The following is a 23,812-nucleotide window of genomic DNA, read 5'->3' as shown; positions in this document are numbered from 1 at the left end:
TCATCCTGCTTTTTCTCTCTTTTCTTTCTGTGTGTTTTCTTTTGACCTTTTTTTCCCTCTGTGGAGAACTACAGTGCTTCTGTCTTCTGTTTTCGTAGTTTTCCCAGGTAGCAGCAGCATGAAATGGTCACTTCTGTGTTGCTCATGGGCCTCTCAGTATCAGAGGGAAACCAATGCTGGAAGGCTGCAGTCATTAGTGAAGTGTTGCAGCTAATTGCCCATAGCCTCAGGAAACTCTCATGGTTCTTATTTGAATGAGTATCTCGGATAACTGAAGTCATGAATTTCTTTAATGGTAATAATAATAAGAAGAAATTCCCTTGCTGGTATTGGCTTGTGAAGTGCATTTTTGGACTAATAGTCAAAATTAAATTAGTCAGACTTTCATTTAAAAGATTGCTATGTTCCCTATCCCCCCTTCCTCTGCCTTTGCTTTTCTCTCTGTAGTTAAAGGGTACAGTCTGTGTTGTATTTTACAAATCAGTTTGCCTTGGAAATGTGGAACGTGATCTGTTTTGAAAAGTAATACCCACACTTACAAATCTAAAAAGTATTTTTAGCTCACGTTATTGCTTTTCTGGAATGTATGTAGTGATTATATGGTCTATTTTCATATTTATTCCAATATATTGCACTGTAGCTTGCCATAATTCATTTGGATGTGATGGTATTTCTTCTGTAGCTCGTGTTCTTACTACCACAGTTTCTCCTGAGAACTGTAAAGCACACAGCTTGGAAACACTGCAAGACTCCTTCAGAGTTGCTTTTTGTATCTCATTTTCTCATGGGAATCTGTGGAGCACAGAACTGAAACATGGATTTGTTCTACTGGAATTACAGTTTATTCTCTTTAAAATGGTTGTATTAAAGATGTCACAAATGTAACTTAAATATGTTGGTAAAATAAACTCTAGTAAAAGTCTGTTTCTTTCTTTTTTTTTTTTTTTGCTTAGAGAGCATTTTAGTGAATAAAAAATGCCTCCTTTGAGAAGCTCTGATGTTGCTCTTAGAGAAATTAAACATTGCAGAAGTTGCTGTGTTTTAGCCTGACTAAATTGCTGTAGGTCAGGCAGTATTTCTGGCCTGCTCCAGAACGCTGACAGCTGTACATCTGCTTCTGAGTGATGTCAGAATTTATGGGTTACATCTAGCATGCATTATGTTGGTCATGGGGTTGTTCCTTTTCAAAACAAAATGTCACAGTAATACTGGCTGACAATAAGGTGCAGGTATGCCCTTTTATTTATTAGCTTTACAGTCTCTTCTGTGCTCTATAAAGGGAGGAAAAAGTGTGTGTTACATTTTTTTATTTTGAGCTTTTTGCTTTTTGTCCAGGCCTACAGTGGTACTCCTCCAGCAGAAGAAAAGGAGAAGATCATTTGGGTCAGATTTGAGAATGCAGATTTAAATGGTATGGTTTCATTTTTCTGTCAGTATACAAACACTTTTATTCAGTACTAGCAAATGGAACAAATAGAATTTACTACTGCATCTAAAGGCAAAGTAGCTCTTGCTTAGGAAGAGAGGCAAATACTGATAATTCCTTTTCTTTTCCTTATGATAGCTGAAGGCAAAGCATAGAACTGGATTTATTTTGTCCACTGTTTGATTTTAAAGTCAGATTATCTAACTGTGAATCCAGTCTAAGTCCTGGATGTGTGTTCAGTAATGTGTATAATTCATAGTAACCTTGAAAGGACGAGCTATTGGGGAAAAGGATCAGGAGATTCTATGACGTCCTTCAGGTAAATGAAAGCAAGGCCATGATGTATTCTTAAAATGCAACTTACTGCTTCTTGTATGTCTCAGTAAGTCATCAGCTAAAGCTACTGACTGGCAACTGCTGCCCAGCATCAAGAAAAGATGGTAATGGCCACAGGCTTTTGCTAAGAGTGTCAAGTAAAGTACATCACCAGATAGCATGTGAGCTGTTTTACCTCAGTCCATTCCATTTACCTTTTTTGAACAAGGAGGATTAGTGACTGAGTGGGAAATGGTTGAATGCTGCTGTCAAATAACTCACTCAAATCAGTTGAACACTTAGTGGTTTCTTGTAGTGCATGGTACGTGTGATTGCTGTAGCTAAGGAACTAAGGGATCTGCATTCCTGTTTAGACTTTTCTGGAGGGCACAGGACTTTTTAGTTTTTCAGAAGACTGCTGTTGTTGGCCATCTTCTTTTCCTGTCTAGAGCTCTATGATAAAGGCTTATCCTGGTCTTACATGAAATAATATCAACTATAGCCAGAGCCACAATGGAGAATTTTCAGTCTCTCCAAGAGGTTAATAGGGAAGATTATGATGTTTTCCAGCTGTTGAAATGGCACAGAGGATGGCAGTTCATAAATTCATAGCTCTCAGTTCAAGAAAAGACCTATTAACTCGTGCATGGCATTATGTCCAGCTTTAGGCTAGCTAAAGTTTGTTTCTTTGTGAGCTCCTTTTCCTCTTTTGTTTGTTTTTAAAAGTTCTTGGCCATTCCCTCTTTGGGCTCTTTTCTGCAGCATAACAAAACTGCTTTACGTTATTTTCCAGAATCGTTTGTATTTTGTCTCCACTTGCTTGTATTCCACCTAATGTGTTTGTGCCTGGATGTATTCTCTTTTCAACATCCTGAATGTTTTTTCTCTTTCTTTGATGCTTGCATATTTGCAGGGATCTTTTGTTCTTCCTTGGAAATACAGTTTTACAGGGCCTCACTCAAGAAAGGCTTAATTTTTTCCTGTGGATTTCCTTCTTTTCAGAAGGTTGATTCAAAAAGTAGTTGTATAGTAATTGGGAAGAGCTTTCATCAGTCTGTGCATTTGTAGCTGTAGAATGTGTTAATGTTAATTTTATTGGTCTTTTCTCCATTGTAAAGGTTTACTGTGTTCTGTTAATCACAGTTACAGGAGAGCTAGGTGTATTCTGTGGTAGTTCTTCTCTTAATGAAGGATATTTTTTTCCACTATTTTCCATTCTAATGCTTTCCAACCTCTCTGTGAATTTCTAAAGAATCTATTATGCTTGCCTAAAAGAATGTGTTTGTGTTAAAAAAAAAAAAAAAAAGTAAAGTAAACCACATTGCTTTGCCTTTAATTACAAGGGCAGAAAGATTGATTGGGAAAACACCATCAGCTGGTGATAAGGAGAGTTGGTCTCCACCTGTTAACACGTGGCTTTACTCTTTAAACCCGATTTAGATACAACAAGGAACATGGAGTTTCATGAAATACACAGTACTGGGAATGAACCACCTTTACTGCTAATGATTGGATACAGTGATGGGATGCAAGTCTGGAGCATACCTGTAAGTACCAGTGAGCTGCACTTCTGTGGCAGAAGTGGTTTTCTTTGTAATGGTGTTCTATTACCTTAATGTTTTGATGTTATTTTTCCCTGTTGAAGTGGTTAGAGCCAATGTTTCCCATCAGTACTGTATGATGTGCATTTAACGTGCTTATCTTAAGGTGGATACTGAGCACAGACTCAAACTCTGAAATCATTTACTCTCAGATGTGAGGACTTTTTACAAATGATTTTTTAGCTAAATTTTCAGTTTTAATTGGGAGCTGCATTAAGCATTGTGCAGTAGTTTATTTTCTGGAAAGACAGATCTTTTTAACTGAAGGAAAGGAAAAGAGGGTGGAAAAATATGAGAAGAATTTGTTTGTCCTGGGAATGCAAGTATGACAGTATTAATGTTTTTTTACAATCACAGTGTTTGTCATGTACATGATTTGCAATTTTAATTTTATTGAAGTCTGTGTGTGCATATGGGTTTGATTTTCTGCTGTCATGCACACCCTGCAGTTTGTGTTTCAGAATGGTTTATGAGCACATGGTCTTAATTTGGGGAATTTCCCCCAAATTTCTTGAACTATAGAATAAAGTTTAATACAGTAGGTCATAAAATTCTTGACTTAAAAAAAAATATCACTCATAACACCTTGTCCTTCAAAATAATGTAGTGAGGATGGAGTCCTTTCTCTTTGTAGAATGTGAGGCCTTTCTGAAATATATTTTTGTATTATGTAATGGTTAGCTGTGTAAAAAAGGTTTATATTCCAGTAGTGTAGATGGTAAAACAAAAAAAGCTCTTATTTTGTACACCAGAAACTAGGCATATCTAATGGAGTTTCCTAGGAGTGGGAGAGCTGGCTTTATTTCCTCTTCATTTTGCATGTTGTTAGCTGGAGCTGAGGAATTAAAAACTGCTGAGCTTTTGCATTTAAGGAAGGATTTAATAGAAAGAAGCAAAGTATAACTTAGGAACTTCTGTCTGCTTCTGTGTCTTGAGAAACTGTGGCTAAATCTGACTTTCCTGGCTTTATTTTTGGTTTGTTTTTGTATTTATCACTGTAGAGCACAGAAGTGTGATGTGGTGAAGCTGGCTTGTTGCTTGCTCACTCACTTTTTTTAATTTGCCTTCTACTAGAATTAATTTGAGTATTAGAAATTGTTTTACAGCACAGAATTCGTTTTCTGCAGCACTTTGAACACCGATCAGTTTTTATTAACGTACAGATCATTAAACAGATTATTAAAACAGTTCAGAAAGGCATTGCTTTGTTCTTCCAAGTGTGTTACAGAAAACAAACATTAGGTGTCAGTAAGATACCGAGCTAAGGGAGGAGACAGAACTTGGGCAGTGCTCAGTGTTACGCTGTGAGTTGATCAGTTCGTTAAAAGGCAGTGAGTAGTCACTCAGATTTAAGCTAAAGAATTTTTGCAGAGCAGCTTAGTTTTCCCTGAAGTATTCTTGCCCACGTGCATGTTTTCTGGAACATGTCTGGGATACGTTGCGTTGGTGTTGGACTTGTTCTGGCTCCTGTACGGTCAGAAGAGCTCTGTGTCGTTGGTAATTTTTGATTTTGTTTTCTGTGTGTGCCCTTACTTTGTGGTTAGGTGAGAGTTCTGTGCATCCCTCTTAAGAGTCAAAATGAAAGTGTGTCTTTGTGAAAGCTGTCTGTATCGGTGCTCCTGATGAATTCACTGTGAGATGGCGTCTTACATGTACAAAGAAAGCAAGAGTGAAAAAGCAGCATGTCTCATTTCTTTGATGCATGAACAGATTACCTCAGTGTAACCTGTTCTGAATTAACTGCCTGCATTTGAGCTCCCACCCCGTGCTTCTCTGCAGTAAGCATGAAATAATTTGATCGATCTTACCAACAAATGAGGGGTTGAACTACTTTACATTTATCCTGTGACTTTTGTGGAGTATGTGTGCTCCCTGGCCCCGGCAGGTAGGCAGCACAAGGTAACTTACCCAACTTATCTGTGCTTCCCAGAAGGAAAGGCCTTTTTATTTTGTTAATTCTTGTGTCTGAATAAGCCACAAGAGGGGTGATGGGATGCCTGGGGGTCCTTTTTCACAAGGTCAGTGCTGGTCAGTGCAGCAGGGTTGTGTTTTCCCAGTGTGTTTCGACTTCTTCATAGTTTCTGTGTTTTGATACTGTTTAATCTTTAAAGAGGAATAAAGAAAGTGAAACTGCAGGAAGATTATTGTAGTTCATTTTTTGCAGAGATGTTTTTCATGACTGGGTGGAAATTTGATGAAATGGAAGAAAATCACAACTATGGAAATATTATACCATCCCCCTTAAGAATGTGAGCTGCAGAGACAGCACATTGCTTTGTCAGTCCTTATTGGTTTAACCTGTGAAATTAGGAAAGCACATCCAAAGGGGAAAGCTTTGCCTCGTGCAGTGCTGCAGTTCGTATGTGTTGGTGTAGTGCCAGTGCTGGAACGGAGCCATCGTTAGTAGCACGGTCTTGGATAGCTTCTCAGATTGATGGTCTTTGACATCAGTTTTTAAATATCTTCTCAGATCATGTGTATCTGATAAGCTCTGGGGTAACACAGCCTCTATTTATCCACGTTTGTGTTTGTCTATTTTCTTCCTTACTTTGTCCATGTAAAAGAAAATCTGGCAGCTAAGCGACTGGCTTAATAGTTAGAGTGTATTTGACAGCCCTTCTCTATGTCCTTTGGTACTATACAAATGTATCCTTTCTTCTTGATCTTGCCAGTACTTAGATCATTATTACACAACATTATTCTAGTTAATAAGAATAAAATAGAATCTCCGTAGTTTAAAAACCTTTCAATCTGAAAAAGCAACAATTTGACGTCTCTATGAAAATCTCCTCAGTGAGGCCATTATCTGTAGCATTGTGCTGTTTATTCCTACAATTGAACCTCTATTCAGCACTTAATAAAGTAATGTGTTGCAGGCAGTCCGGTTTGTGTCTGAGTGATTATGAAGTGTTTATGACAGCTCCTAAGCTGACACTCGCCGTAATGGTGTTACATTGACTTCTGAACACCTCGCAGGCTGCCTCCAGGAGTGTGTGGCTCTTTGCAGTCTGAGTGCTTTCACATTAACATCTCCTTGGAGTAAGATCTTTGACTACAGAAGTGTTACTTGCAAATGGAAGATACCATTAGGGCTGCTTCAAAGGGCTGGAGCAGTGTTTGGACTGCTGGGTGCTGAAGTAAGGGCTGGGGTTTTGAAGTGCAGCGTCTCAATCTGTATTGCATAAGAAGCGGAAGGTGTCCATCCAAGCGAGTTTTCTTTGATCTTTGTTTTGAAATGGGGGTGGGAAGGTTAAAAGTGCTCTTCAAATATGCCTCACTGAGTGGGGAGAAATCTGGGAATATACAAAAGTATGAGTAGAAGTTCCTATTTGATAATTGTGCCGTGTACTTTCTTGTTTTATTTGGACTTTGTTTTTCCCTCGGTCCCAGTTTCATGTTTCAAATACAGTTGGAACTGGTTGTTGCCTAACGTGGTTTCCAAGTATCTGTTCTAGATGTTCCTGCTCAGTGAAACTCATGTTGGCTGCTTCTGTGACAGATAATTTTTTTTTTCATTGTATGCTGGAAGTTTCAGAAATAGAAAAATCATCTTAACTTAATGGTTCGTATTACAATTAAAAAACAAAACAAAAACTATGAAGCTCGGGTTGAGTAAAGGAGAAAGCACCAAAGGGAACTGCTAATAATGGCAGCTACATGTATAGCAATCTGCAAGAAATTAATGTTCTGGTTTTACACTCATTAAGTGACTGCAAATCTGCTGGTGGTTTTTTCATTTGTGTCATAACCTGCGCTTGTGGGAGAAAGAGAAAAGCACATGCAAAAAGCTTGGGAGTGCTGCAGAGAGAGGTGTTGAAAGAGACCAAGCAGCGTTTCATGGAGCTGTCCTGGGATGGGGTCAGGGCTGGGATGAAGGCTCATGAAGGCAGTTTGTACCCACGTTCTGCCTGTGTCCAATACTGTCTGCACTATGCTCGTCTTCGTGCAGAAATGAAGCCATTAAAAAGAAACAGGAACCATCTCCCAAATGAGAATTACAGAGAGCCTGCAGCCTGACTGTGCTAAAGCGCCTTGAAATGCATGACAAATAAAATGAGAATATGGAGGACACTGTAACTGTTACTAAGCTTTCAGTGCTTTTAAAATTCAATTTGCATGGTCATAATTTTAAATGATAGATGCAGTTTGGTCATTTGAGCAGACTTGTGTAGTACTCTGCATGTCTAGGTTCACGTGATTTATGGATAATCAGATGTTTTGAATGAGAAGGATGATTGCTTAAATTCCTCAACTGAAATGAGAATTCTTTAATTTAGGTTTTATCTCAGTCTCTCAGTAGCAAAATGACTAGTAGGACTCTATCCCAGCAGGATGGCCTGACAGTGTTTTGTGGTGGTATCAGTTATTGCTTGTTAGCACGTTATATTGCTGTATTAAAGGTATATACTTGGAATTTAAAACCACAACAAACAAATGGATGCTGATCTTCCCTGTGCCTTGTGACATGTAATTAATACACAATCAGTTTACTTTTCCACTGTCACACGGTAGTTTAAGCATTGGGTTTCAAACTTTGCTTCTGTTTGGTGTATGTTTGGCTATTCTCACCATGTGAAAACCATTTTCTATGGTTGGAAACTATTAGTTATCCTGAACAAAACTTTTGTTGTTCTGTTTTTTTTTCTTAATGGATGCAAACTGTTGAGCTCCAAACAATAACGCTCTGTCATCAATAGTTAAACAGCGCTCCCAATTTTTGGTAGGCTGTGTTTTAAGCAGTAGTTCAAAATGTCCACGTGGAGGGGAGGGTTCATCTTGCTCTTCCAATCTGTCCTTGTTGGAAGTGAGCGATGAGGTCTTCGCTGGGGTTGCGTTTCGGGTCGCTGTGTTCTTTGCTTGCAGCCTCCCACGTGGGGCTGTGGCTTGTGGTCTGATGCTGGGCCCTGCAGAAGCTGAAGAGTGCTATCGGACCAGCTTGGAGCCGTCATCTTGGATCCGCTCTTTCACAGAACAAGTACCTGATGCTGCTTTTATAGCATAATATTCAATTCTTGAAACCTGTTTGGAAATATTCTTGGCTTGCGGAATGGGAAAGAAAAACTTTTAAGAGCTTTGAAAGCTGCCACAGGGACTCGCTACTTGGCTGGATGGGATCCAAAATGGCAGCCGCAGCCGACTTTTTTCACAGGTGCTTTTTGAAGAATTTAGAGCTCTGTTTTCAGTTCGTGAAGTCTATTTATATTTTGTCTATGCTTATGAGACTGTGTGGCTCAAGGGTCTGGTAACGAGGGATGTGGAGCCTTTTACCTTAGACTTGCCAGCCCACATCTTGCCCAAGCTGGCGGTGACAAAGCTGTTGGCCATTCAGCGGTGCAGCTTGGAGTATGTCGAGTGTACTTTATTTTTTGTGCTTTGGTTCTTTGTGGAGTAAGTGACCTGTCTGAGGGACAGGTTGGCTGTCATTGTCAGCTGTCTCGGGAATGAGATAAGGCCTGAAGTGTCAAGAAGATCACGGTACAAAATCTCTCAGCCCTGAAGATGCTGCTTTCAGCCAAGTGTGGCTTCAAAGTGGTGTTCGATGTTTTATATGGAACGAAGGATGTTTTATATAAATGAAGGGTGCTAACATTAGCTGCACTTAATTCTGAATTTTGTAAGACTGCAAATAGCAGAAGCTTCTGCGAGCAATGCTTTGAAAAAATTAATTGCACGTCAGAGAAAGTCTCAAAGTCTAAAGCCCTAGTGCAGTTTTCAGTGTCAGGCAAACCAAAGGGACAGCCAAGTACTTTACAGTTCATGGCATATGGTGAAGTCCAATGACATGCATCATTTTCTGTTCCTGTAGAACAGTTAAGGATATAAGATTAAAAAGTAAAAATGAAATCCGTGCAAAAAGGGTTACGTTATGATAGATTCCTAAGTAGTGATGTTATAATCTGATCCATGTTGTGGTGTGATGTGCAGACTTCTTATGTCTTTTGCTGCCTTTTAGTATGACTTTTTGTGTACAAAGGAGACGTCAGGGGTTGGGTGGCAACTTAGATTTTCATTGCCCAGTCTACAGTGGGGCCTTACCTTACAATTTCCTCTTCTTTTGACACCCACTGTATAACCTGCTGAGTACATGAGCTGTACAGATGACTGAGCCCACCTGAACTTTTAAGTTATACAGTGTCCTCATCCCTGGGGAATGGCCCTGTGTGGGCTGGGAGGAAAGGATGTGTTGCACTGCAGGAGTAGTGCAGTTAGGAGCTGAATGCCTGTAAGCTTTGTCACCAGCTGATTCCCGTGGCTGTAGTTGTTCTGTTCATTTTTATTCTGTTGTTCCTGCCAGTACCAAATAGTGAAATAATTACCTTTCAAGTAATGAATATTAATTACTAAAAAAAAAAGTAAGAATTATGCCCATGGAAAGAGCTGGCTTGGATTTTGGGATTAGGTGTTAAGGTACAAAGAAACTTCATTTGTATTTATGTTTTCAGGCCTTTGTGAAAGCCTCAGCTTTAAGCTCTGCCAGCTCTTGGCATCCACAGGTTAAATAAACACACTTTCTGGAGTTCAGTATATTTAACAGCAGAAACTTGGTTAAGCAGGCTTGGCCTTCTTAGGGTATCTTACTTTTGGGACTATAACTTTGTTTGAAGTAGATTGGAGTTAGGGCCAATGTGCTGGCGTGCTTAAAAAGGAGGTGACTGAATTGGGTTAGATTTTATATGAATCACTTCTTCCGTGCTTTTGTTATGCTAGTTCTTTTCCCTCTTGTTTTCATTCATAGCCATTGATGTTCATACACATGTGAAACAGCATTTTCATGATTTTGGGGAAAAAACCTTTAATTGCCAGTAATAATAGTTCCAAAGCCTTCTATTTTTTTCCTCTTCTCCATTTCTTCCTTTCTTCTTTCTTAGTGCTGCTGTGTTCTGATGAACAGAAAACCTGTTCTTTTCATCTCATTTTCTGCTTTGCTGTGCTCTACTTTTCTTTGTCCAATTTGTATTCTCTGGATGCAGGGGTGTTTCCCTCACCCACATTTCAAACTTGTGATCTGTTAAAAACAATCAATGAGCCTTTAGTGAGTTAATTTCTGATCCTTATTTTTTATATCTGGTCTAGGGTCTGATCAGCAGGGTTCTTGGAGCACAGCCTCTAGCTGTCCCAGAGAGAAAATTCCACTTGGTTTTGCAGAAGCTGGAGTGCCACTGTGTTGTAGGTTGTTCAGGTGCTGCTGCTCACTGAGAGAGGAGAGTGAGTGATGATACCACTACCAGCCTCATAAAATAAGAGGGATTAGTTCTCATACTGATTACAGTTTTTAAACTGTCTTATCCATCAGGGATAATTCTAATCATGTCACTGACTCTAATTGCCACTGGTGTGGCACTGCTAGATGCATGCCCAGCCTGAAGTGGCAGAGGAAGCTCATTCCCCAGATACAGCTTCCTAGGCTGTGCTGTGTTTACTTAGCCTTTAGAGAATGGTCATGCATCCCTGTATCAGTAGTGTTTTCAGAATATTCTTAGGGAAGTTGTGTGAGTGGGGTAAGCTTCCTTCTGCCCGTTCTCTGAAGCAATGCTGGTAAATAAAGACTTGGAGTTCAGCTTAGCCATGAGCTAAGGGCCTGAGGTTCTGTGCTCCAGGTTTGTTCTCAAACAGTAGCAGTATTTTAACTTTTTGAATGTGTGAGCTGAAGTGCAGAAAGAAATGGGAACAACTATGAAATGACATTTCAAAAAGCTAACTTGGATTTATAGTTTAGTAATTCATAAGAACTTTGTTTCGAATTATGTTCGTTTCTGATATTCTAAGCTGCTTGCTTGGCAAAACTCTATGCCAGCATGTTTGCTACGTTCTTAGCCTCCTTCTGCCTGTTGTAAGTTGTTGGTTGTTTGGAAATGAGCTTCATAACATTTGCCATTTTTACTCAAGTTTGACGTCCTGTGTTGGACCTGTTACCAGGCAGTTATGAAAATGCATTCTGACTGACCACTCAGAGGAAGTCTGGAAATTTTTCTTAACTACCTCTGATTTAATCTTTTCAAGATTACCATTAGTGACAAACTTAGTTAGTTTGATCCCTCTACTATTATGAAACATAATTTTCACACCTGGCAAATATGGAATATATGTATGAAATTCTCTGAACTTCTGCTGCCAGTGTTTGCCACTCTTGATCTCTGCCTACTTAGTAGTGTTTGTTTTGTTTTTTGGAGACAAGCACTGTGCAGAATAAACACTTCTGTTCCGTACCCCTTGAGGTTTTGTTAGTTGGAGCCATCAGTCAACTTCAAGTGTGGTTTCTTCTAAAACATGGAGACATTAATAGCGCACGGTGCTAGGATCTCGTTCGCTCACATGACCCACGTTTCTAAGGGCACACCGTCTTTGTTCCTACAGAGTGTGTTATTGAAGACTTCTGAGATATATTGATGTTTAGAGACGTTGTGGATGGCTGATTAGAAAGACAATGTCTTTTCTGCCTGCTTACTGTGTACTGTTAAATTGTGATTCAACTTGGCTGATTTCAAATGGGAATTGCTCAGTAAGGGGAAAGAGACAACATGAACTTTCACCATCTCTGGCACACTTCTCATTCCTCTGGTCTGTGCCTTCCCATACCACCAAAGTTTCTGCTCATCTAAAGGAAGCCCAACAAATAAGATTTTTGTATCAAAAATCGGCTAGGATAGTGTCATGGTTTTATGATTATGATTTATGACAGATAGTTGGTTAAGTGAGTGCAGTATGCTAGTATGGGTTTTGTTGTGCTGGATTAGAAGTGTTTACTCTGATGTTATTGTGTTACCAAAGAAACAGATCACAAAGCTGGGTTTGTCAGTTTTTCAAGGAAGATTGCATGTTGGAAAGCTTGTTGGGTGGACATGTCGTTATCCTGCCCCTATGAGATGTCACTGGTTGGAGGGAGAAAAGAAATTTCAGAATATTTCTGAACTAAACTTCTGCCTAAACATGTCTCTCTGTGGTTTCTTCCCTTGAGAATCCTGTTCTCAGTGTGTGTCCATTACATTCAGTGCTTATGCTCTAAAACATTTCACCTGTTGAATAAAACAACAGCCACCCTAGGGTAAGATGCAGATTTCAATACTCAGTAGCTCAGTGGGAATCCAGTTTATTTTTCTGCAGTGTTGTGGCTTCCTAACCATCATTTGTGTTCTCATTGTTGCAGTGTTGAGTGTTCAAGATTTATGGGAAAGGTGTCTGTATGGAAATTTGATTTTTGAGAAAGCTGACTATGGAACAGAACGGTTTTTTGAGGGGATGTATTTTACACATGACACATAATACACGCACACATATATGTATTTTTATATCTATATGCATTTCTTACATTGTACATTCACAGTCTGTATGTTTTGCAGATCAGTGGTGAAGCTCAGGAGCTCTTTTCTGTCCGCCACGGCCCAGTCCGAGCTGCACGGATCTTACCAGCTCCACAAATCAGTAAGTGTATCTTAAAATGGCTCATAAAATAATTCATTATATTATATTATCTAATTTTGCTTGAGCAGGAGAATACACGAGACATTTTATATAAGACTGTGCTTTATAAGGTACACAGTGTTGTCTCTAGGCAAGAGTTAAAGATAATTATGGGCTAAAGTTGTTTAAAGTAAAATGATTCACAAGCTTTTAGTGCCTTTGTGTTGTTTATGGGAGCACTGCATAATTTTTGAGGAGCTATGAGTATTTGCTGATGTTTGTCATTAATTGATGGATGTTCATGCCTCTTCCTTCTCAAAGAAGGAGAAAAGAGGCACTGATGGGACTCAAGTAATCAAAGTACCTACAAGCTTTCTTTTTCTTGATAGCAAAATAGTGTTTTTTGATTTTCAGTCTTGTAAGTTACACTTGCTTACTCCTTTTTCCTCCCTAGATGGCATATATTTAGCATTTGACAATGATATTTGTTACATTAGAAAACTATTCAAATTAGCTCATATTAAATGAAGTTTAAACCTTTTAAAAACATGTTTTGGTCTCTTTTTACATGGCTTGGTTTAAATAAATCTTTGATTGAAAGTACGTGAATGTATCATTGACCAGTATTTGGAATCAGATAAAAGTAAAGCTGTAACAAGAGGCCTTAGATAACTAACACATGAGCTTTAATGATTCAAAATAAAAGGAATTTGTAAAGGAGAAGCTGATTACCATCAGTAGGCTGAAGCACTATTTTACTGTAAAGCTGTAAAAAGGGAATTATTGAAAGTGGGGCTGTCTGGGTGGATGGATTTGGCACGTTCCTAGAAACAGATTTTGGTTTGTGATAAGGAATTCATTCCCAGGTGTGAAAGGAAAGCTTATGGATTTAACGTGATGACTTTACAGTAGCAGAACTTAATAGTTTGTCAACTATTCTGTTAAAATACTGTAGTCGTTTGATGTTAGATTCTCTGCTGCCTCATGTGATTCACAGCATAATGAAGCGTTGTTTCAGAAGAGTTATTTCATGCAGGCTTATTGCAGAGGACACCGCCGATCTGATGTAACAGGTTACAGGCGTGCCGTGCCTGGAGCTGGCCTTGCACGCTGCCAGCTCAGGTCCAGCAGAGCTGGGTGAGGCTCTGTGCCACAGTGGGCAGCTCGGTGGCTCCTGGGACTGTACTGGGCTGGCTGCAGCCCTGCAGCACTTTGTCTGAGCTAACAAAGCAGGAGGCCTGACCCTGCCCTGCATTGCAGCACTGGGGTAACTGCAGTGTGGCTGGTCTGCAGCCTAGAGAGGATGTCTGTAAAGAGTTGAGAGCTTGCTGTAAATAACACTGAAAAATGTAGGCACTTACTCTTCTCTGTGGACCTGATACATATCACCCACAAAATTTAGGGTCAGGAATGGTGAGAGAATTTCTGTTTCTGATTCTCCTGAGGTTTACTTTTGAGGTGACTAAAGCATAAGTAATTGGACATAGTAGTTGCTACATTCAGCCTTTGCCATGGTTCCACAGAAATATTGTGTTCCAGGTGAGTGTCTCTAACCCCTTTCTTCCATCACACTGGGCACACGTTGCCTGATCGTGAGGCAGCAGGGACACGATGGCTGGGGAGAAAGAAAATGGCTTTTGTCACTTGTGCAAATCAGAAACTGTTTTGATCAATGATTTGAAGTGTACAAGTATACATTGATACTGGAAGGACTTTAAATCTCTCAATATAGTGAGAAGAGAGCAATTAAATATTTTATAATGCATTTAATTGTTGTAAACTGTTTTTAAAACATCTTGGGCAGTTACCTGCTTTATGGCTTGTGCTGTTCCATTTATTAGAACAGACTTGTTTAGCTTAAAATTCAATCAAGAGAATAGTGCTTCTTAGCAAGGGAAGTCCAGAGCCTAGTAGTGGAAGGGCAGCAGTCTGAATTCATTTAGTGCCCTTGCCTAGATTGTGCTGCTTCCAGAAAGGATGATACCGTTGTCCTACATTTGCAGTGAGTTGATTGTTCAGTCAAGTTGGCTGATAAGAAAAAAATAGAGCCAAGAAAGGAAATAAAAAACTAAATCAGAGGTATTGTCTGAAACAACTATGACCAAAGGGAACCTCATGGGCAAAGAGCTGAAGACCAGAATAAGCTTAAAAAACTATAATTAGTTAGGACACGGGCTAGCTTTGAAGTTCAAAATCTGACACAGGTAAAAGTTGGAATTCTGCAGTGGACTGCTCACAGATTTGATTTTGTTAAAATAGAATTTCAACCTCAAAAGCTGACTCTGCTTTATGTGCAGGTATACTTAGAAGAACTATAATGCTAAGGTTGCTTTCTGAGGGAACACAGATGTGTCATACAGATGTTCAGCCACTTGGGTGGCTTGGTGGTTTTAAGTCCCAGAAGGCCAAAATAATTGCACAGGACGTGTGGTAGAGGATCTAGCCCTACAAGTTGAACAAGCAGTAGCAATTTGTAGCTGGGTTTATGTTGGTGTAATTGGGTCACACAGGTGTGCATTCGAGTTTGGCTGTTTTCTGACTGTTATGTATGTTGTTATGGTGTAATGAATGTTAATGTTGGTGGATTACAGAAATTACAGAACGGAGTCCTCAAATAGAGGAAGTAACCCTTTTTATAGATGCCATTGGGAAGAATTGCAAAGCACAGCATTTTGGGATACTTATCTCTCTGGAGCTGTGTGGACTGACCCATGTGCTCCCATTTCAGTTCTGGTCACATTGCACTGATGCTTTAGACCAGCAGACCTGAAACTTTAACCACGATGGACTGCTCTGTCTTATAATTCTTTCAAACAAGATTTGATCAAATAAAATACTTCCATCTGTCTTCAATTAATGTATGACTCTAGAAACTTTGATCTCTAACAAATGTTTCAAAGTTGTCTTTTCTTTTTTTCATACAGAAAGGATTTAGTTGTCCAAGAATAAACCCATTGTGTTCTACAGAAGAAAAAACAAAGTTTTATCAACGTGTGCAGCTCTGCTCCTTTGATGGAAATCTTTGATGTTGATGCTGAATTTTGAACCTCTGTAGTTTATTAGGGAATGGGTGCTGACATTCAGCTGGAGGGGCAGGGAACTGTAGGGTGATAATGTCAGGGGGGTGTAGGAAGCAGATCTGCTGCTGCAGGTGTTGGGGAGGTGTCTGAGTGATGCTGGACGTGGAGGGAGATACAGTGATATAGTGATATATGGAACACAGATCCTGAAGGGCTGGGATTAGGACAGCAGTCACAGTCCCCCCCCCCCCCTTTTTTTTTTTTCCTCCTGTTGAATGGAAGGAGCAAAATATGGAGTGGAAGCCATAGGTAGTGAGTGCCAACCATGTGGCTTCCTGTGTTCCCAGGTACTGCTGATGTGGGGCAGGACTGGAAATGCAACCCACTATTCAAGGCACAGAACTAAAAGGGCTGTGATTGTGATTGAACAGGAGATGCACCGTGTTACTGAACTGTTTCTATCACTGGGATTTCATACTATACTTTATCATGGATTCATGCAAGGATAAGTAGGTCCAAATCTGACTTCTAAGCAGGGAGTTTCTTGCTCACAGGAAACGAGGGTGCTTCTCACGGTTTTCAATTGGCTTTTGAGCTCCTGTGGAAATGAAGGGGTTTTCTTTTCATTCTCCTCCCAGGCATTCTGTTGTTACTGGCGTTACTGAGGGGCTGCAGCAGGCCCAGGGGATGTCTGCTCTCACTTCTATCATAAGTACAGTACATAGGCTGCTTTGAGCTTATGTGTGGAGAAACTTTTGTCTTCATAAAGTTCTCAGTGCTGATTTGGATGCAGTGACATCTAGCTGCAGATAGGTTTTGTTCTCAGTTTCGAGTCCACCGACTGAACTTCTATTTTGCTTTATTTTTTTTTTAAATAAAGCACAGAGCTGATTTATCCAAATGGAGCTGTGGATATGGTGGTGCCTTTTTAGCAGGAAAAAAAACAGTTTTCATTACTTTAATTGTGTGATTTGTCGGGATTTCCAGCTTTTTTATAAATGCTGTAGTGTTATATGACAGAATTAAAAGGATTTAGAATAAAAGGAGTTTAAGAAAAAGACTTTGCAACAGGATTTCAATACTTTCTGTATTTGAGGGATTTAGCTAGCTGTTTTTCATTTCAATCATCCTGCTGCACTGGGTTAAACACTGTGTGGAGCAGGTGTGTACAACGTCAGTGTATTGCACATGCAAATAAACACAATTTTACAAATAAAAATTAATCCACCTCAACTTGGAAGATTAAATCCCAACCCCGAACCAGAACAGGTTTGCTGACTCCATTAAGTGCTGCAGAGCACAGCACATGGTGCTCTTTGCAATCTCATGAACAGAACTGCTATTAACCTGATTTAATGCCCTGCAGCATCCTCAGAATAGTGATCCTTTTCTAGAGTATTAATATTTACGTTCTGAAAGTATATAGTTAAGGTAGAAAATGAATTTGTACAAAAAATAAATAAATAATGATGAGGGCTTTGGACGTTACAGACTGAAATGGGAATTCGAGTGCCTGTTGTGCAAATTGTGCAGAGCTGCTCTGTGGGGTTTAATACTGGTACCAGTACTGAATACCAGTTTTAATACCAGCATTCCTGTTTCTGTGCTGCTCTTTCCCTGTGCTCTCCACCACCTTTCTTCCCCTTGATCCCTTTTCCTTGTTGTTTAAGAACCAGGCCATAAAGAAACACAATTTTATCTGCCTAATATGTCCTAGTTTCAAAAAAAAAAAAAGAAGTAAATATATATTTGGAAAAAAGAAAGTGTACTTTAATGCTTAAGGTGAACTCGTGGGTCCACTTAATGCCAGAACTCCTGGTAGTCAGCATTTCTCCATGAGGGCTGGAGAGCAGCTAGGTGAGCAGAAACAAATGGAGTTTGGCTGCTGCTTGCATCAAACCTAACAAATAGGTTGCCAGGTTCTTAAGAAGGCTGTATGTTTCATTGATCAGTTTACAGGTCAGTACATGCAGTACAGGTATGACTCATGAAAGACCTTGAAATAATAGGAATAAAAGGAAAATACCTGTGGCTGTTTTAGGTTGCTTGTAAAGCTATTGTTGATGGTGAAATTATTGATGTGACCCATTTAACTTTGTAAATAGCCCAACGTGTAGGAGGGAAGCCTTCTCCTTGTACAGATGAGAGTTCTGGACAGTTACAAATTAATTGCATGTTCCTGAGTTATTAATAATTAACAGAGACTGTTATGTGAAAATGTATATTGTTAATTGTTGTGCCTTTCTGAATAATTGATTTGGTGCAGCTACACCAGTATCTGGGAATTAGTTTGGATATTCTTTGTAGATCAAAAGGTTTGCTGTATAATAAAGACAAAAAATAAAATCCACACCTGCAGATATAGATACAGACAGATAATTTTAAAGGCAGAGGCCGAAAGGAATCAGTGGAAATTCAGTGGTGATGGTGCTGCTCTATTCCTGTTTTTCAAGTTGGGTGGAAACATACCCTGGAGTTCAGTGAGACTTTGTTACAAGCAGAGATAATTTGTACTCTGTTTTATTGACGTTTACTTATCAGTAAGGCAAAGTTTCCAAAACTTTTAAGTTCCGTTGTTAGAGGAGCAGTGTATGTAACAGCATGAGGGCTCTGAAGTCGAGGTGTAAGTGGTGTCAGTTGGGCTACAGCTGCCCACTGTGGCTGCCTGCTCAGGGGCTGAAGTCTCTCGGTGCCCTGACTGTTTAGAATTTAATCCTGTATTTTGGGACATGTAGCATGGGGTGTCAGCATGGCCGTGCTCTGGGCAGACACCAGCAGCCTGGCTTGTAGCATGCAGACATGAGGGTGTCTGCTCTTCCACGGTGTGCTTATGATTAATTCTCTTACACTCCGCTTACACCTCAGCAGAGTAGATGTGAAACCAGTGTGGGGAACCCACGCAGAGCTGGTGACAGTCTCCTTTCAAGCAACTTCTGTAAAACAATGAATAGTTAGCAGATGTTACTTGTCTTTTCTTTCAGTTATGGAATTCTTTACCCCAACTGGAAGGAATAGAAAATAACTCCAAAATCCTGGCCACGCTGTGCTACTCGTTTTGTTACTCATTAATGTCTTCTTCAAAAACAGTTCTCCCACTGTTCGTTACTCTGCCTGTTATTTGTATTCCTGTCACTAATCCTGCACAGGCTGTTGAGTTTTGTATTCTATATTAAATATTCCTTCCTATATTACCTCCCACCCCCTGTGCACAGCACTGTGGAAGGTGGCACAAACAATGTACAGTGACTTGCTTTTTCTTTTTTACTTTCTCTTTTATTAGGTGCTCAGAAATGTGACAATTTTTCAGAGAAGCGGCCTCTCCTTGGTGTGTGCAAAAGCATTGGATCTTCTGGGTAAGAATATTTCTTGTGAATAGATTCGTATATAGACTGTAACATCATCTGGAAATATAAAAGTAAACAATTACGTCTTATAGCTTTTGCTTGTGGAATAGCAATGCAAATTGCTTTTAAAGATTTTTTTTTCAGTATGTCAGCACACATTTGTATATGACTTTGGCTGTATAAAAAAAAAAAGAGGATTCTTGATCTGACATAGACAAGCTGTTTTTATTTTGTTCTCGAGTAGTCACACATTTATAATCAGCCTTTTCTGATAATAATCCCGAAGAATTATTATTCAGAAGGGTCTGAAGCAGCCTTCACATCTTGAAAAGCAATTGAAAGATTTTCAAGCAGTGATCATATTCTGAATGAATTAAACACAGCAACCAATCTCAGAGTTACAGTTGTTCACTGCTTGTTAGCAAAATGTGTTAAATCTACTTTGAGTTGGTAAATTAATTTAACAGTTTTGTTGTATGCTCTCTGGACATTATTGTTGCATCACCCATCATACAAAAGAGCCCTAAGATGGTTCATGTCTCTGTTAGAGATATTGTTTAGACAATGGTGAGGATTTACACCTATGTCTAATGGGAAATACTTGCTTTTCAAGGGTAATCTTTGATGCAAAGGCTAAACTGTTCAAGGAAATCTTCTTATAACAGTAAGACTAATTCTGTGCCACACTTCTTTTCAATTAAGAATTTAATCACTCTGGGTGTGAAGGATGACGATCAGGTCTCTGTATGTCTCCTGAGAACGCTTCCCTGTGTGTTGGCCTAGAGTATTGGTATTATTCCTCTTAAATGTTTAAAACAAAAAACGTGTGTTAGAGAGATGTAATCTCTTTCAATTGAGGTTTTTACTACTGACAACGTTGTTCATAGCCCCCTTTTTTTTTCCCCTTAAGTGTCTGTAATCCTGTGAATAACTTTTTCTCCATAATGTTGCATGTTAGCAAGCTGTGCGACACAAAATCTGTTACGGTGATACATTTAAACAGCATTGTCCTGACTGCAAGGTGAATGAGATTGGACGTGGCTATGACAATGAGTCAACGTCTGTGCAAAGTGCAAAGAAAAACATTTCATTAAGCACAGCTCCAGGTCCTAGACCGAGTGTGGAATATCCTGCCTTGGAAAACAGGTTGTCATTTGTTTTTGGATGAGGAAAATACGACTCTGCTGCCTCCCAGAGTCCTCTGGTTTGTTTCCACTTGGGTTTCACCTGGGATACTGTCATTACCATCTAAATTGTCTTTTCTGTGTCGGTCATTTATACAGAATCTGTTTCCTGTAGTTCTTCTAATAGATGTTTTGGAATAGTTATTTTTTATGGATGAATGTTAAAGAGTATTTAACACAAAATCTTATGAAATTATTAACTTAATTACAATTTATCAATTTCTGTTTCTTACTACCTTAAGGAAACGTGTGTTTTCAAGAGAAATTAAATATATCTATATACAGTATTACAGGTGAGCCAAGATAAGCCATACTTAAATGAATTAACATCTTTTGTGATTTTAGAGAATTGTGCATATCTTAAAATGCATTTTATGTTTCAAGAAATGTAAAGATCTGCATCTATTAAAATTATGTGAGGAAATTTCAAGTGTTTAAGATGTTAAACCATTAAATACGAATCTGATAGAACATAGTGCACTGGATCTAGATATAAACCATCTTTTCGTAGTGGCATTTAATAGTATTTTATCTTTTAGGGCTATATCAATGAGATACTGACACGTTCGAGTTAGGAGCTGGGATTTCCTGGTTCTGACCACTAGTTTGCATTAGTGGTTACCATCAGGAAATTCTTCTCTTTTCCTTTAGCTGTAAAGTAGCTTAACTATAATGAGGAAAATAAGATAAAAAGGTATTTTTTAATGTAGAACGTTAATCAATTTGAAATACAAAGAATTTTAAAGTTGTAATTAATCAAGAGCTTCAAAATCATCACCAGTGTTAAATCACTACTGTCTCTAACGTACCATGTACTTTATTGGAAAGAAACATAACAAATAATGTTACCTGAGATATGATGCTAGGACTTCTTTGTTACGAAATAGAGGTAGGTATACAAATTTTATGCAAAATGATCTTGGTCTAAAATCAGCAAACTCATGTTTCAGTCTTGACTTTTTTTCCACAGTAACACGGTGGAAGATCTCATTGGTAACTTATTAGATCTCTGGCCTTCTATATTTCAGAATCTAACAGACCTTAGCAGACCTCTCTGCTCTTACAGTGAAGTGGCAGTTTGTTACTGTCCCCTGCAGAGCCCTGTGTTATGTGGGGAGGGACTAGAGAAATTATTTGAGAAGGAGGGAGGAAAATGGAGAGAGTAAAACCACTTATACCCCATTGGTGAAATGCATAAAGTTCTTTGAACTGAAATGGTAAAGATATTTTTGTGCTAAACTGAAGTGAAGAATGGCTGCTACATTGAAATCAGTTTTTGGCACTTGCTTTTTGTAGAGGTGCTGTTGTTGTGCCGCTGATCTCAATCTTTGTATTCCTGACAACAAGTATTCTATCAGGGAAGGAAAATTCAGTGTTTTCTAAATGTTTTGCCTTGTATCTGGATTTCTGACTAGCTTTCAGTACGTACATGTTTGTATTTTAGAAGTCAGATTTTCCATCTAGTAAAATGACTGAAGTGTCTAGCATGATTTCACTATATAATCTTTTTGAAATAAATTTTTTCAACCCCCCAGAAGGATGCGGCCTTGACATGTAAATGGGAAACAGATTGTGTTTTTTGGCTAGTGGTATATGCTGGTTTAGATGTTGGTTCAGTCAACTTCGGTCTTAGATTACAAGATTTGCAAATTAAAGGAAAACCAAAAAGGAAAAGAACATCTGCATAAATTTTGTCGTTGTGGAATTTTGTCCAGCCATGCTTATTTTGTTCCTGCTGATAGGATCGAGGCTTAACCAGTAGATCAGTAGACTTCCTAACCTTCTAGGTTATGGAGCATGGAAGACTTCATTCAGTAACCTGATTGAAATCAGCCAGCCCATAAAACACGTGCTAGGTTTTTAGCATATATTTTTAGAAAGGCATATTAATTTAATGGCTTCAAGTGAGAGAAAAGTTTGAATGACATGAAGAATTGGATGGAGGTCACTTAAGGGCATGAGAAGCAAGAGATAATCTTTTTTAATCATAGGAGGGGAAAGGAAATAAGGACAAGTTAAAGAAGGAGGAGTAGGTCTGTGCAAACAAAGTGTATAACTTTGGGTAGCCAGCATTTTTCTTCCCCTGCTGATCAGTTTACAAGGCAAATCAATTGGCAGCAGGTTTTCAGGAAGCACACTTTATTAATGTGGCTACTGTAGATTAAAACCTCCTAACCTTAACACAAGTTTACCTCAGGAACCTTTTTATGGGAGTGTTAAAGTTTAGGTAGAAGGCAACTTTACATGAGTAAGACTAGAAACAGTGCAATTAAAGCATTAATGTTTTCTCAACTTCATGTTTTAAAATCGCAGCCCTCTTCCATAACTGGTTAATGCTGAAATCCAGTATCCAGTTTGAAGTGTCTGTGGCTTTCAGAGTTCAAAATTAGCTAGCTGCGAAATGATTTGTCAGAGACAAAGAGTGAAGCTTTCTGGAAGGATCACCCAGGAGAAGGAAATGGGCTGTGATGAATGAAGTTCTTGTTCCCAGTTCTCACATTCCTCGGAGTAGCTCTCCCTGGAATATTTTTACCAGAATGCCATTGCAAATGCAGTGGTTGTGCTGAGAGCTCACCAGGTTATGCCATGACTGAATCATGGGATTGAATGTGTGAGGGGTGTATTCCCTCATCATCCAGAAATGGTGCACAGTTGGATTGGACAGATGGTTGTGATTTTCGGTTGGATTGGACCCCATGACATAGAATCATGAAGTTTGTTAAAGATTTTTTTTTTTGCCTTCTGTTGAGGACTTTGGAAAATGTTTTGTTTGAACACTGTCAAGGATGTGTATAGGCTTACATTTCTAGAGAGCAAACTTTATTTACTTTTATTTTCAGGCTTTTGAAAGATATTTGCCTCTTTTAGTGCCTTGTAGTATATCTCCCTTCAAAATAAAGCAAAATTACTGGAAAATCCAGGCTTGCATTGCTTTGTAATATCTCAGCTTGGTTAGAACAACCTAAACAACATAGATTTTTGTTTTGTGATAACTTCCTAATTTTTCAAATTTATTTTCTTCCTTGCTGAAACAACAACAAAAAAAATTTCCTCCTTGATCACCTTTATTGTAGAGATTGTTTTTTGCTGCATCTCAGGATCTGGTTCTAAGTGAAGTCGAACCTTTCAGGTTGGCCCAAGCCTTCCAGGTTCAGTTACTTTGAGGGAGTGAGTCCCAGAGGCTCTTGCTGTCATGGAAAGCTGTAAAGCATCATTAATGCAAAGTGTGCTATCCTACCAACTGCCTTGCAAGTATTTCCTTCCGTTCTAAGGATGAAGGCCATTATCTCTGGTTAGGATATAGGTTAGTAGGAAAAATCAGTTTAGTCTTAACAGTTTGTGCGGTAGCTTTCAATATCCTGAGAGACACAGGCTCTGTATAAAGTGGTTTAAATTCCTTCTACGGATGTTGGATTTGATTATGTTATGTGATAAAGATAGTAATGTTCTTTGCTTTAAAAAGAGCTCTTCATGTCCCAGAATTTTTTCTTGCAACTTGTTTCTATAATTATATCAAAGTGCT

General features: G+C 39.0%; 1 protein-coding gene across 8 annotated transcripts in view; it reads left to right on the top strand.

Moving 5' to 3' along the window:
* BCAS3 (BCAS3 microtubule associated cell migration factor) overlaps positions 1 to 23,812 on the top strand; it is a 292,223-nt gene that overhangs the window by 3,770 nt on the left and 264,641 nt on the right. For 7 of the 8 annotated variants that reach the window (XM_065732043.1, XM_065732036.1, XM_065732037.1 and 4 more), the window contains 4 exons: positions 1,336 to 1,411; positions 3,182 to 3,288; positions 12,681 to 12,762; positions 19,042 to 19,114. In XM_065732043.1, the coding sequence (XP_065588115.1) occupies positions 1,336 to 1,411; positions 3,182 to 3,288; positions 12,681 to 12,762; positions 19,042 to 19,114 (338 nt within the window). Of the gene's footprint in view, positions 1 to 1,335; positions 1,412 to 3,181; positions 3,289 to 12,680; positions 12,763 to 19,041; positions 19,115 to 23,812 lie in introns of those variants that run through there. The other variant, XM_065732042.1, reaches the window with a different exon arrangement.

The sequence above is a fragment of the Cyrtonyx montezumae genome, unplaced genomic scaffold, assembly GCF_038088225.1.
Source record: "Cyrtonyx montezumae isolate F1298 unplaced genomic scaffold, pur_monq_1.0 scaffold_15, whole genome shotgun sequence".
In the NCBI taxonomy this organism is placed as follows: domain Eukaryota; kingdom Metazoa; phylum Chordata; class Aves; order Galliformes; family Odontophoridae; genus Cyrtonyx; species Cyrtonyx montezumae.
The sequence above is the reverse complement of the archived record's forward strand: the minus strand, read 5'-3'. Positions and strand labels throughout refer to the sequence as shown.